The 15194-nt window shown below is 53.4% G+C and overlaps 1 protein-coding gene across 5 annotated transcripts in view; it reads left to right on the forward strand.

Annotated features, from left to right (window-relative positions):
* TRAPPC9 (trafficking protein particle complex 9) overlaps window positions 1–15194 on the forward strand; it is a 169490-nt gene that overhangs the window by 45433 nt on the left and 108863 nt on the right. For all 5 annotated transcript variants that reach the window (XM_015561498.1, XM_006753258.2, XM_006753260.2 and 2 more), the window contains 5 exons: window positions 5563–5689; window positions 8100–8245; window positions 9924–10009; window positions 12757–12883; window positions 13771–13903. In XM_015561498.1, coding sequence (XP_015416984.1) covers window positions 5563–5689; window positions 8100–8245; window positions 9924–10009; window positions 12757–12883; window positions 13771–13903 — 619 coding nt within the window. The remainder of the gene's footprint in view (window positions 1–5562; window positions 5690–8099; window positions 8246–9923; window positions 10010–12756; window positions 12884–13770; window positions 13904–15194) is intronic.

Here is a 15194-nt window from a genome sequence, read left to right on the forward strand (position 1 = left end):
TGAGGGTGCCCCAAAAGGGTGCACTTGTTTCTGGGATAAAACTGAGGGTGTCAGGGAACCCCTTTTGAGCACTGTGACAGGTCCCCTTAGCTTACCGTGGAGTTTGCAAGTGTCGCTGGAACCCTAAGCAGCACCTGTGTGTTACAGAGATTAGCTCAGGCACCACGTGTGAATCTAACAGCCTGGCGAGGCTCCCTACCTGTGCCCCACAGCGACCACTTTGATTTCTTGAACATGCCAAGTTTTGTTTGCCCCCTGGAGGTGGGGTGATGACATTTTTCATTTCTTTGAAGGAAAAAAGAAACCGCTCATTGAGCTTGGAAACAGTTTCAGAACAGCCTTCCATCACAAAAGGTTTTGCTTATGGAAGAGGAAGAAGTACCCCTTTGAAAATGACAACAAAGCTGTGCATACTGCTGCATCAGTCAGGGTTCATTTCTGGGCTAAATAAATGGAACACGTACACAAAATGCAGGCATACTGCTTATGTACATGCATACATAATGCATACGTACACACACATAATGCATATGTACACACGCATAATGCATATGTACTGTCAAAGAGGAAATCCGCTCACACCTGCTAGCACGGTGAGGCAGGCTTTATTAGGAGGCTGCTGTAGGGGAGAGAGGCTGAGCTCAGCCCCGAACACAAGGACAAGTGGGGACGCAGAGCCGGCAGCAGCTGGAGGGAGGCGCAGATGGAAAATTACTGAGCGGAGACATCAGGGCCAGGGGGTTGGGGCCGAACTGTCCTAACAGGGTCCTTGTGAAGGCGGCCAAGGACTTGGGCCTCAAGGGCGGGATGAGGAAGTGGATCGGATGCCGGGTGATTAGATATCAAGGGTGTGGGGGGACTTGGTGAACTGATTTAGCAGGTTCTTGCTACAGCTGCCCCAGGCAGGCCAAGGACAGCCGTGGCCAGGGCCCAGGGCCGGGGCCCAGTCGGAAAGAGTCTCCGGGGAGCCTGCCTACTGTTGATGAAGGAGGGGTGCCTCTGAGTGCTGACACGTGTCCCCACACACATGGCCTATGACAGGGGTTTGGCTTGTGTTCCGTGTGTGCTGCCGGGTCCTGAGGCCCTGGGCAGGCGGCCGGGAAGGGATGGTGGGTGTGAAGGCGGCAAGGACCAGCTGAGCCCGCCAGGCAGAGCGGGACCCCAGGGGAGGAGTGGACCGTGCCGGCTTCTCCGCCGCTCCCAGTCCCCAGCCCCCAGCTCTGGTGATGGGGTTTCTGTAGGAGAGATGGGAGCCCTTGGCTGCTGTACCCGCCTGGCCCAGCAGAGGAGAGGCCAGGCCGGAGGCCTCTGCCCGCAGGGTCTGAGCACCCGCTGCTTGTCCCTGTGTGGTCAGGTCCCTGGAGCACCAGCTCAGCTGCGCGGGGAAGCGGATTCAGGGGAAAGGGATTCAGGGGTGTGGCTTCCAGCCAGACCAGCCGGCACCCCGGGGAAGGCTGGACCTTGGGGTTTGGGCCCTGTCCACCTTCAGGAGGCACAGGTCAATCTGCACTGAGAAGAGCATTGTGTCTTTTTTCCTTCTCTCTCTCTGCATATTTGATAGATATTTCACTTCTTGTTTTAATATCAGGGGTGACTTGGTGTTTGTTTTCTGTGGCACGCCCCCGCACACAGGCCTAGATGAGCTAGACAGGAAAATCCCCAACCACGTCCTCCCCTGCCCTGCCGGACACCCACTGTCTGAGAGCGTGTGCTTTGTGAGTGGGAGTGCGTCGCGCTGTGAAGAGAATAAGGAGTGGAACAGCCCATTCCTTTCCAGGCTTTTTGTTTTTACGCATGGAGCAGGTAGCTTTCCGAGTTGGGCGTGCAGTTGCAGTGGCCCCTTCGGGCTCATGAAGGACACATGCTGAGGTCTCTAGGAGCGCTGTGCGGGGAATAAGGGACCAGGAAGAGGCCAAGAGTCACGCCGGAGGAGGCTTCTCCATTTCCTTCCTATAAATAGTCATCGATCATCTCGCACGCGGTGGATCCTGGGTGGAAGTGAGCAGCGTGAGAGGTGACCTTAGATCTGAGCTCTGTGGTGCTCGGGGACAGTGCCCAGCAGGGCTATGCCAGGTCAGAGTCACAGTGAGTTCCGGGTGCTCCTGTGCACGGGCACCGCTGTGCCATTGAACATGGGCCGCCTGCAGAACAGCGGGCTCGGGCTGGCAGGGGTGCAGCTGGGTGCTGATGACAGCCCCATGCCCGGCTGAGGTGTACACTTGTCCTGTGGGCGGGTGAGAGGGGAGTCTGTCAGCGTGCTCGTCCTGTCACCTCCTTCCTCCCCTCCTCTTTCTCCTCCTTCCTCCCTCCTCCCTTCCCTCCTTCCTCCTTTCCCTCTTCTCTTCCTTCTTCCCTTCTTTCTCTCCCTCCTTCCTCCCTTCTTCCCTCCCCCTTCCCTTCCCCTCCCCCTTCCCGCCTCCTTCATTATCCATGTGGTTCGGAAGGAAAATGCAGAGAGCCACCTGGTCACTGCCCAAGAGCCTTGGTGTCCCTGAGCACCCCGTTCTGTGGGGAGCAGTTTTTCCCAAGTCAGATCTGTGACTTGCCACCCAAGGAGGTTTCTCGTGGTTTGTAAATTATACACATGGGAAGTCATGCCTCAGTGTACGAGCCACGTCCCCTTTAGGTACAGGTTTAGTAACAGCTTTTATTCTTCATTAATTAACTAACTTTCATCTGCCAACGGTAAAGATTCTGGGAAAGTCGGGCGGGGTACATCCACTCTGTGAAGCTTGGGAGGGAAATGGCGGCCCAGAGACTTGGGCCTCAGGGATTCAGACAGGAAATCGTTTGTTTTGTGTGTGAAGTGCTTTTATTGAAAAGAAATGCCCGAGGCTATTGGGAATCTGAGTTTGCCGGTGCCCGGTGCGGTGCCACGTGAGCCAGCAGGAGGCCAACAGTCACCGCGGGGCTGTGCTAGAGGCTGGAGGAGTGTTGTGTGCGACGCCTGAAATGGCTTTAGAGGAAAGGCGACTGACGGCTGAGCGTGCGTGCGAGGGGGGTGCGCTGAGCTGGGGCCGAGTCCTGCCAGCCTCAGGGTGCTCCTCTGTAAGGTAGGGACGACAGTGGCACCGCACACGACGTTTCAGGGCCTAGTTATGGAGATGGCCCATGTGAAGGGCCTGCCCGGGGCCAGCATGTAGCAAGTCCTCTTAAATGCCAGTCGCTGCCTGCCTGTCGCTCCTCAGTCCAGCCCAGCCCAGGACAGCTGCGGGGATCCCCTTGGCCACAGCGCAGGCCCCCAGAGTTCCTCCTGCACCAAAATGGTTTTTGCTCACGCAGAACGTTTAGAAACCCTGGTTTTCCTTACTGAGCTGCTGTGGAAATTCAATTATAAGTGTTTACTTCATTTTATTTTTTTTATATAAATAACATATGCTCCCCTTAGAAATCTTGGAAAATGTAAACAGAGAGGAGAAAGTTATGCATGGCCTGCACAGGCCAACACCCTCGCATTGCTGTGTAGTTCTCAATATTGTTTTCTATTCTTTTAAAAATTGGATTATTTTAAAATTGAATTTATTCATAAATATAGTTTTGCATCTTGGTTTTCCACAGAATATAACAGACATTTCCCATATGATGGCAGAGCTTTGTAAGCGTCGTTTTCAGTGGCGCCTGAATGTGCGTCCTATCACTGTGCCTCATCTTCTCCCGCCATGCCTTCATCATCGGATATGCAGCTTCTTTCTAATTATGCACCAAGTCTTCCTTCTCCAGGCAGCTCCCCTCTGGGTGCCATCCTGGGGTCTCTAGAGACCCTTCAATAGTTTCTAGGTGGTGCTTTACCTGGGTGATGAGACAGGAAGCCGATGACTTGAAATAATTGCCTTTCATTGTGGTAGATCATGTTTATGTACTTGAAGAGAACAAGGGAAATATTTAATCTCCCGCTGTGCTTGAATGACTGCTGATCAGGGCCCCGAGGTGTCGCTGTGTAAACCACGTGAGTCACAGGTGCAGGCAGTGCCACGGAGGCGTCAGCGTGGCTCGCCGTGTTGTAGCCCGTCCGGGTTCTGCTGAGGAGAGAGAGGCTGGTTCTGGCCCAGGGAGGGCGTGTCCACCCTGCTGGCCTGGCAGGTCGCTCATCAGTGTAGCGGTGGCACGTGACCGTTCCAAGCCTCGTAGCTGGGCCGAGGAGCTGCCTGGGTGTGTTTGCAGAGTGAAGAAGAGCAGAGTTGGTTTTTCTTGCTACGTAAGATGTTTAACTGGCTGAGTATCATGTTTCCAGCGATCTGTGTTGTCTTCTGCGTTTTCACTTATTGGGGCAATCGCCAAACAGAAGAGGCCGGAAGTCACCCTCATTTCCCGGGGCTCCGTGCTCACGTCTACCAGCCAGTTTCTGATACCTCATCGCATTCGTCCTTGGTCACTCTTGACATGGGAGATAGGCTCAGAAGGTTGGGTGGCTTCCCCACGGTGCGCACAGCAGCCAGGGAGGACAAGCCTTTAGTGGACCAGGTCCGACTGCCTTGCCGTGGGCCTCCCCCGGGCGCCCTGCTACTCTTCTCTCCAGGTCTGTCTGCAATGACAGAGGAAACAATGACCGAGGAGTGAGTCCCGAACTACCCCCTTGCCCCCCAACTTCCTTGATTCTTCTAAACAGTATAGTGACAAGACCACAGACATGTGATCTTTGACAAGCCATCTGACGTCACTTGGTCTCTGCCTTTTCCTCTGCGAAACGGACGTAACGAGGCCTACCTCCCTGGGTTGCCATGTGTTGTTTTTTTAAAATATATTTTATTGATTTTTACAGAGAGGAAGGGAGAGGGATAGAGAGTTAGAAACATCGATGAGAGAGAAACATTGATCAGCTGCCTCCTGCACACCCCCTACTGGGGATGCGCCCGCAACCAAGGTACATGCCCTAGACCGGAATCGAACCTGGGACCCTTCAGTCCCCAGGCTGACACTCTATCCACTGAGCCAAACCAGTCAGGGCTGCCATGTGTTTTAGGCTGGAAAGTGCGTTCGTGGGGGTCGCACTCACAGTCTGAGAGCAGGTAGGGGAGCACGTCGCAGACACAAGCAAACGCCTTCATAGTCACCGTGTTCTCTTCCTCCCTCCTAGGGACAGGGTGGGGTGGGTGGGGAAAATGGTCGTCTCACAAGGCTCCCTTTCGGCATCAGAAATGTAGACCTGAACTTTTGCTCTCGAATATCGTTATGTGGACGGATGCAGACTCCTGGGGTGGGCCCAGCATTTGGCTTGGACCTGGGGACTGCCGGACAAGTATTGGCTAAAGAATAAACATGCTGGTCTGCATCCTGTCCGCCTGCTGACTTTCCTGGGAAATGCAATCTAGAAGACGGTAACTAAGTTTCCCGTTACCCACAGGCCCTAAATGGAGCCGCTGCTAGTGGCCGTCTAAATACATCGAACAAAGCTCCCACTTTCTTTTGGTCTCTTGTGGTCGCTGCCCCTTTATCGCTGTCAGAAGATGGGACTCATTGAACTGTCAGGGTTTGGGTTGAGAAGTTTACTTTTGCTTAAATAAAGTAAAAGCTTCCCACATTGACTTTGTTCTCACCTTTGTTTTATTTCTATTTTCTCTTCAGAAAAGAAAGACGTGACGCAGAGCCTGGAGAGCTACACATCCAAGTGCCCTGGGACGATGGAGCTCATCACCCTGCCGGACGGCCTCAGCCTGCCGCCTGTGCCCCTCACCAAGCTGCCCATCGTCAGGTAGGGCGGCTGGCGAGCGCGGGAGGTGTGCGTCACACTGGGCCCGTCCTCAGCCCTGGTCGTGAACAAGACCTTTAGATGAGTCTCCATTTGTCGCTGACTGTCTATTGTCTCGTCGGACCTCATCAGCAGTCCTAGCACATGTAAGGGGTGTCCCGGGGATGAGAGGATGGCCAGCATGTTCGGAGCCCGGGTTTCTGGGCTGCCCAGGGGCCTGTGCCAGGGCCTGCCACACCCAGACCAGTCATTCCTCCCTGGGTATCAAGCCAAGACGGCCCAACTGAAGTATAAGCACCTTGTTTATCCCTGCAGAACCCTCCACACATGAGCATGTACATAAAAGCCAGCCCGACTGTTACTGCCCAGACGGTCATGTGGGCTGTGTGCACACTGCCAGCCACGGATTACTGGAGGAGAAATGAGCGGAGTGGAGATGCCATTGACAGAAAGCCAGTGGGCCTGTCGTTGGCCTGGGGTTGGGGGAGGGCTGGCTGATGGTGGTTGTTTTTTACGCACCAACATTGAACCCCTTCAGCCCGGTGAGAGCTCTGCAGTTAACGAGGCCGTTTTTATTGATGAGGATCAAAACCCTCCAATGAGCTTCGAGTTGCTTTGAGTGGCTTCGGTGCTTTTAAAATGTAAACTCTTAAGTTGATTATACTGTTTGAGGAAGGATTACAGGCCTTTATTCAAAAAGGGGCCCGGAGGCCACGCTAGTCAGGGTGGTTTTCCTTGTCTGAAACGGGGCAAAGCCAGCCTCCCAGTGTTAGGAGGAGGCTCCCAAGGCCCCACCAGGGTCCTCCGTGGCCCAGCCCTTCCGTCCCGCTGAGTATCACCCAGCCCGTCACCTCCCTCTGGGGTGTTTGAAGATAGTGAGATGTGCACAGCAGCATTCAGGAGCCTGAGGGGGTGGTCCCATCACTAGCCTGGCTGGGTTCATGCCCTCTCTGGCCATCTCAGCCATGTGGGCTTAGAGGGGTGGGTGCCCTCCACACTGTCCCGATGTGGGCAGAGAGGGCGAGTTTTCGTCATGCCCGTTTGCAGAGCTCTCCACTGGGTCTCAGGTGTGTTTCTGCTGTGAATTAGGTCGATGGAGTGAAAAGCAAGGGAGAGAGGTGAGTTCTTTCCCGGGCGCCCCTCTCTGCCAGTTTGTATCACTTTCCTGGTTAGTTTTCCGCCATTGCTTTCACGGCCTCAGTTAGCAACAGCATGCTGCGGCGCCAGGTTTTAAAATGTTAACAGCCCCTAAAGTCTCTAAAAATACTCCCTGTCTTGGACGTCTTGTCCCTGGGATTCTGCTTTCTTGGTTGGTGGCAGCTTCGAAGAACAAACATACAGTATTAGTTCTGCAGCGACTCTTGCTGCATGAAGTCAGTGCCTCGTGACTGTTTTTCCCTAGGATGTGTTTCATAAGAAGACATTGGTGCCCAGTTCTGGTTGTGAGTGAATGCCTTGGCTGCCCGCTGCTTTCCTTGTCTGGCTGACCACGCCCTCCGAATTCCTTTGCATATTTTATTATTAGTTTTTTTATCCTTACCAAAGAATATTTTTTTCATTGATTTTTTTTTTTTGCGAGTGAAAGGGAGGGGGTTAGGAGAGAGAGGGAGAGAGAGGGAGAGAGAGAGAGGGAGAGAGAGAAACATCCATGGGAGAGAGACACGTCAACTGGTTGCCTCCTAAAAGCATCCTGACCAGGGCCGGGGGTTGAGCCTGTGACCGAGGTACGAGCCCTTGACTGGAACCGACGGGGCAAGTGTGGTGTGTAACGAGGGAGTGCACGGAGGTGGTTGCAGGGCCTGGATGTGCGCAGGCTCCATGGATTAGTAAACCGGCGGCACACACAGGCTGGTTGGTGGGAGCGTGAGCATTGCTGAGCACCCGTCCCAGCTGGGAAAGCAGCGTAAGGTACAGCCAGGCCGATGGAGACCCAGTCATTCCCTTAAATGAAGCAACGGTGCTGTTGACCTTCACACGTGGGCCCTGGGGCTGAGCGATCGGGGCTGCCCTTCTGTTTGCTGTGTGGGTGCTCGGCAGGAAGGAGAGAGCAGGGAGAAGAGGGAACCTGAGTGGGGCAGCTCGAGTCCTCCCAGCAGTCTGAGGGCTCACCGCACTTCATAGACACGGGGCCCAAGTCTGGGGCCGGCCTGCCTCTGGCCCCGGCACACAGTGCTGCGCAGTGCAGTTCAGGTTTCAACCGGGCCTCCGACTGCAGGGTCACCGCCCCGTCCTGGGAGGGTCCGGGCCACCGTGTGCAGCATTCGCGCTGTCCTGCCGAACCGGAGCGATTTCTTTCCCTCAGTTTGTTTGCTGTGGGATGCACTGTTCTCCTGACACAGCCTGCTGGCTGGTATTCCCGCTGAACCAAGCTGACAAGGCAGGTGACGTATTTCTGTTCCCTTTGAAACTGTAGGCGTGTGCAACTGCTGAATCTCCCTGCCAGCCTCCGGCCGCAGAAAGTGAAGAGCTTGCTGGGCCAGAACGTGTCCGCCAAGAGCCCCTTCATCTACTCGCCCATCATGGCCCACAGCCGTGGGGAGGAGCGGAGCAAGAAGATCGGTAGGACCGTCCTCCTGGCTTTCGAGCTTCGCCGCGCCCACCCACATGCAGCGTGTTGTGCGTAGCCAAGCCTTCACGCCCGTGCGGGCATCTGTACAGAGCAGTCTCTCCTCTCGGCTTATCAGTTCACTGCCTCCGTCGGGCAGTTGTCATAGATCTGACTTTTAAAAATCTGTTTCACGAAAGGGGATGTTTGTGGGAGTTGTAGAGGCCAGAGGGCCTCTGTTAGCGGAGACTCATGAGAACTGCAGCAGGGCAGTAAGTGGAGTGATTTCCAAGGCCTGGCGTGGCTTCCGAGCCACTGGGGATGAAAGGCTGACTCCATTCAGGGTTGGGTGGGGATACAGACAGAGGCGGGCCCTTGGCGCCTGGGGCTGTGCGGCTGCAGGGTCAGCCCCGGGGCCGGCCCTGCCCCTCTTTTTTCCTCTCCCGGCTTAAGAAATTGTCGAGGTTTCATTTTATGAAAATAATCCTCTGTGCTGCAGTGATCCTCCTAACTGCAGGCGCTACAGGCGTCCTAGTCCCAGTTTACAGACAGAAAACAAGGCGGCAAATCTAAATCGCCTGCCTGGGTGGAGCTCGGACGTGGCTGAGCTCAGGCCCCAGCCCAGTCAGTGGTCACAGCCAGGGCATCTCCTTTAGCACCTGGCTTCCCATCACAGCGGGAAGCACCTGCTCACCTGGACTGAGGATGCATTCAGTGGGTGAGGCAAGATTTTTTCTGAGATGTAACAGAAGCTGCAGCCAGAATGCATATGATTGGTTGAACACCCTGGGGTAGGAAAATGTAATTTACATTCTGTGGCTTCTTTCTCTTTGGTAATATACTCATCAGCTAGGACCTGCCTAGAGGTTTGAAGAATCACGTGTCTTTATGCCACAATTCCAGTCTCCATGATGAGTCTTCTTGTATGATTGGGGGAGTTGTATAAACCCCTCTTCTCTTGCTATCTGTCAGCCAGGCCGCTCTCAGCTCCTCCAGGCCGCTCTTGGGGCTTTGCCATATGGCCTCCCATAGGCCTTCTCTGGCTTTGAGTCTTTTCTTTCAGGATTCACCTGATTAAACCAGGCCCACCCAGGGTACTCTCCCTTTTGATTAACGCCAAGTTGACCGATTGGAGACCTTAGTCAGTCTGCAGAATCCCTTTTCCTTTGTGACAGAGCAGAGCCTCCTCCTCATATTCACACTCGGGAGAGGCTCTCCCAGGGCACCTGCCCCAGGCTGGGCGTCATCTCAGAACTCTGCCTCCCACAGGTGGTGACCTGCAGCCGCCCTGGGAGTGGTCAGGGAGGAGAAGCCACTGTGTTACTGAGGGGAGAGAGAGGGCAGCAAGCTAATATGTCACTTAACTGGCCTCGGGGCCCAGAAGCTGTGCGGCTGGCGGCTCCGTGCCCAGCTTGGTGCTGTCGGGACTGATTCGGTTTTGTGAGGCTGCATTTGGCTTGATGGCGAGAATCAGTCTCTGCTGATGGCAAGAAATACCTGTCATGTGGCACCCAAATGGTGGTAGGACCTGCTCTGGTTCCGAGAAAGCCTGTGGGGAAACCAGCTTTGTCTTGGCTACCTCATGACGATATTTATGCCCGCTGCTTCGCCGGAGAAAGGACTTGCCAGAGGAAACCATGTGAAATACACAGAGTACCAGCTAACACATGGACCCTGTGTGTGTGTTTCTAGATTTCCAGTGGGTGCAGGGAGACGTGTGCGAAGTCCAGCTGATGGTGTACAACCCCATGCCCTTTGAACTCCGAGTTGAGAACATGGTATGTATCACCACGCACTCGACCCTTTGGTGCTGACTACCACCTTGTTATGTAGATGTGTTTTTTACCTAATACGTGAGGTACACATCCTAAGCTGTGTCAGGTTTTGTATTTGCTTTGTCAGGGCTGGTCAGCTTGTAAGTGGAGATCACACCTTATCTTTCCCGGGTCTCTAGTGCTTGGTACTCGGTCGGTGTTTGAATCAGTGGACAGAGACCCCTCTGATTGGGACTCACATCATGTCTAGTTGCTTGGAAATCAGATTTGAAATCATCTCCTTGAGGTTTGCGTGCGACGATCACAGGTCACGTTGCTGCTGCCTGACGATGAGGTGACCAAGGCTGAAGGAGAGGGTGACGTTCTCATCACTCTCCTGGGCTTTTTCTCAGCCTCGAGACCCGGGTGCTGATCCTGTGTGCAGGGCGTTCCAGCTCACCAGGGAGCGGTGTCTGTCGGAAGTGCTCACCTGACTCCATTGTGGGAGGGGCTTTATCCTGGCTGTCGGGGCTGATCCCAGTGATCCCAGGGCAGAGTCCACTGTGCAAGTCCCCTGTATGCACGCTCACAGGGAGGCCTGCAAAGGAGGGTGGAGACACTCGGAGTTTTTCGATCACATTCAGGGGCCAGGGCAGGTGCTTCGTGCAGGTGTCTGGCTGAGAGCCATGCCATGGCCAGGCCTCGGGCGGGGCACCGGGGCCCGATCCCTGCGGTGATGTGGTCAGTCCTTTGGTGTGGGGGTGCATGAGGGGCCGCAGGACCCTTGTGCAGTCAGGCAGGGATGACGACGGCTCGGCTGAGAGCACCAGTCAGAGTTCCCAGGTGGGCGGGGCATTGTTTACGGTGATGCTAAGGCCTTCAGCACGCGGCATAGTTTTCTGAAATCTGTGTGAGTTCTTAGAGCGTCCGCTGCATATTGAGCTGACAGTGCTGAGGCTGTTCAGAGGCGGGCCTTGGAGGGTGCTGCCCCCCGTGGTACAGGAACGTGCTGGCCTCTTGCTCGGCTTGTGACCAGGCCTCTCTAGGGACTGTCTCTTGGCCAAACAGGGAATGATAGTTGTTTAGAGAATCCTCCCCAAAGTGATCAAAGTATCATCTGCCTCCTGTTTTTTCTTATACTGTTTTTATCTTTTAAAAAAGTAGCTTTTCATAAAAAATTGGGAAGAACAAAGACTAAAATAAAAATGACCACTAGGAGCCTTGGCTGGTGTGGCTCAGCAGTTAGAGTGTCGGCTGGTGCACCACAGGGTCTCAGGGTCTCCCTGTCAGGGGCACGTAGCTGGGTCGCAGGTTTAGTCCCTGGCCCAGGTCAGGGCGTGTGTGGGAGGTAACCAAGCAATGTGTCTCTCTCCCATTCGCATTTCTCTCTGTCTGTCTCCCTCCATTCTACTTTCTCTTAAAAAAAAAAAAAAATGACACCAGGAGGTAGCCCCCCAGTCATGGTCAGGTTTTAAAAAATTAAGTCATGAAATATCTCAAACATATGACATGTTACAGGGAATAATAAACATTCACATATCCACCATCCCCATTTAGAAAATGTTAACAGCTGGCCATATTTGCATTAGCTATTTTAAAAAGAAACAAAATGCGGCTATATTTCACCTAGAGGCAATAGCCATCTAATTGGTTTCTGTTTCTACTCCTGCCCGTGACATCTGTTCTTTACATAGTTGGATCATTTCTCACTTCTGCTCAAAACCTGGGCCCAGGTGTGCTCACTGCCACTAGAGTGTCTCTTGGGTGCTTTCTGTAGACAGAGGTAGGAGAATTGTGCATGCATGTACATTAGACACGAAGTTCCATATGTACCCATGTGGACATGCATGTCCATATGTATTGACACACATGTACACACAGACACGCATGCCCACATCCACCTATAAGCATGTACACACAGCCATGTATGCCCATATGTGCCTACATGCATGCCCCGGCATATGTGTACATAGACTCATGCCCATATGCACAGCACAAACACAAATTTCATAAATCCCGACTTCACAGGGGTACCTCCAGCTCTAATCTGTCTCCATAAGTCCTCTCTCACCTTCCTCCATTCCACACCTGCATCCCTCTTCCAGCGTGAGAACTCGGGCTCACAGCATCAACACGCTCTTGCTAGGTTATGGTAGCAGCACCTTCCCTTTTTAAAAACGATGCCTTGGTCACTCTGCTAAATGCACTTATTAGTTTTTCCACTTAGATTCCGTAGGGCTTTCTGTGGCCACAGTTTGTGTGTGTGTGTGTGTGTGTGTGTGTGTGTGAATAAGAGTCTGTGTGCCTTTCATTTCCTTTTCTTGCCTTCTTGCACTGGGGCATGTCTGTTACAATGTTGGGCCGTCCAGAGCTGACATCCTGCATCGTTTCCAGTCGTGGTGCAGCTCCTGAGGCCAGGGACTCGGTCTCGTTCATTGTCAATTCGGAAATGAGCTGATGATTCGTAGATGCTGGACGATGTATTTCCACGCTTCATGTTTTTTCTTTGTCTTTACATTCCCATTTGGTAAAACAACAAAACCAAATGAAGACAGAAAATAGTGCTGGGCTGATACCAGGAGGGATGTGTTTAGGCACACAGGCTGCGTCCATTCCCGCTGTCTCGTGTGAACGCACTTTCGCCGCCTCCACGGCCTCTGGCCTCTGGCGTGCTGTGAGAGCCGTGAGTGGCCACACCCTGGCTGCTCGAGCTGAGTGCGGGGTTGTGGGCCTGGGCTGCGCTTATTCATGTCGCCTGCCCCTTGTTCCAGGGGCTCCTCACGAGTGGAGTGGAGTTCGAGTCTCTTCCTGCGGCACTTTCCCTCCCGGCCGAGTCTGGTCTTTACCCAGTGACGCTCGTCGGGGTCCCCCAGACGACGGGGACGATTTCCGTGAACGGTAAGGGGGTTTCTCTCCGATTCGGGTCGGTAGGACGGCCAGCCGCCCTGTTGCCCTGACTCACGGAGGCCTGTCACCGATCAGCAGCAACCTAGTCCCAACCCCCGGGCATTGCTTCATTTTGCTACGTAGGGAACCTCAAAATTTCAAAGCCATTTTATTTATTTCATTTTTTTATTTTTAAATAAATTTTTATTGATTTCAGAGAGGGAGAGATAGAGGCATAAATGACGAGAATCATTGATTGGCTGCCTCCTGCATGTCCCCTACTGGGGATTGAGCCCACAACCTAGACATGTGCCCTGACTGGGAATTGAACCGTGACCTCCTGGTTCATAGGTCGATGCTCAACCACTGAGCCACGCTGGCCGGGCTCAAAAGCCATTTTAAAGCTTGAACAATTTCAAGTGCTTTTGTAACTGAGGGAGTTTTTTTTGTCGTGGAAATTTTGCTAATTTTAGGTTGTGGTTCCTGTCCACAAGCAGCAGGTTTGCTGTCTCACGTGGCGGTGATGATGACAATAATCGGCTCTGGAGCTTAGACTTTGAATCATTTTTTCAAAGACTTAAGTCTCGTGACGTCCTGGAAAGGAGTGCTGGCTCTCACTCTCACGTTACAGACAGCCACTTAAAAAGCACATCAGGAAAGGGACGAGATGGAATTAAGCTGTGCAGAGATCCCAGTTTACAGAGACCACACAGGCACATGTTCACTGGGGCTCAGGCAGCCTGGTAAGGTGGGCATTGGGTGCTGCATTAGCTCCGCCTCCAGGGGGAAGCCGCGGGCCTATGGGTGGGACTGGCAGGTGACGGGCCTGAACCTCAGCTCGGCCCTCAGGCCTGGGCCTGGAAGCTGGCCGGGTGGAAGCCCCTCCCCTTGTCTCCCAGGTTACCACACCACCGTCTTTGGCGTCTTCAGCGACTGTTTGCTGGACAACCTCCCAGGAATAAAGAACAACGGCTCCACAGTTGAAGTAAAAGCTGCTCTGCCCAGACTGCAAATCAGCACGTCTCTGCCCAGGTAGATGCCACAGAGCAGTACCGGCCTCCGGACTACCCATGGCACCGAGGCAGATGGCTCAGTGCGCGTCGCTCAGTGTGCGCCTCGGGCACCAGGAGCCTGAGTCAGGCTCCAACTTTGCGACTAGGGTGTGGGCAAGGGCTGTGTCGGGACAGCGGGAGCGATGGGCTCTGTGGCAGCGAGTGGAGAGGCAGAAGGGTTTCTTACCCAGAGCAGACACAGTGTGCACTTAGCCTCTGCAGTCACAACTTTTGTGAAATATAGTGAGGGGTGGGCCCAAGTAGGTTAAATTACCTAAAAGATAAATCCGTAAGTAAGGACGCGAGATCACAGCAGTAATAATGCTCATAAGTCCTAGCCAGTGTGGCTCAGCGGATAGAGCATTGGCCCGTGGACCAAAGGGTCCCGGATTCGATTCCGGTCAAGGGCATGTACCTCAGTTGCAGGCTCCTCCCTGACCCTGGTCGGGGCGTGTGCAGGAGACAACCAGTCGATGTGTTTCTCTCACATCGATGTTTCTCTCTGTCTGTCCTTCTCTCTTCTACTCTCTCTGAAATCAATGGAAAAATATCCTGGGTGAGATGAACAACAACAAAAAGACATAATACAAATAAACAATATAGTAATTAATTGTAACATAAGAATAAACTTGGCATTTTGTGTACTCTTACTGCAAACCCACTTTTGTCAACCCCTGTACCTATTAATTACAGTATAGGTAGTGGGATAGATTACTTTTTGCATAAGCATATAACATAAGCTAAACACATTTACTTCAATGCCGTCAGAAAGCTCATTGTAAAAAGTATCTCAGAATCCCAGCACCATTCATGTCCTTGCTCTGGAACTTGGGATTGTCTCCATTTTTGCTTTTACAGAGCATGCTGACTCTTTTGGCTGTTTTTGTAAGACGTGTCTTGGTATTTTCTGAAATGTCCTAAAAGCTCCCTCACACATGTCGTGGGCACTGTGCCGGACGCTGGGCACAGGCCTGACACCAGTCCTGTCCTTGCCCAGGCAGTTCCAGTGCTGTGGGGAGGTGGACAGGGAGCAGCAGTCCCAGGGCGTTGTCCTCAGGACGCTGACAGGGCTGGGGATCACAGGGGCTGCGGGAGTACTTCCAGGAGGTGGCGTACATGCCTGTGATGGGAGAGGTAAGGGAGGAGTTAGCAGGTGAGTGGGCGGACAGGAGGGTTTTCTGAGGAGGGAGCAGCCTGAGACCAGAGGCAGGAGGAGCATCGCGTGAGTGAACTCGGAAGGGATCCTGGCACGTATTGTAAGAGCTGAAGGT

This window comes from Myotis davidii, unplaced genomic scaffold (assembly GCF_000327345.1).
Source record: "Myotis davidii unplaced genomic scaffold, ASM32734v1 scaffold30, whole genome shotgun sequence".
Classification (NCBI taxonomy): Eukaryota; Metazoa; Chordata; class Mammalia; order Chiroptera; family Vespertilionidae; genus Myotis; species Myotis davidii.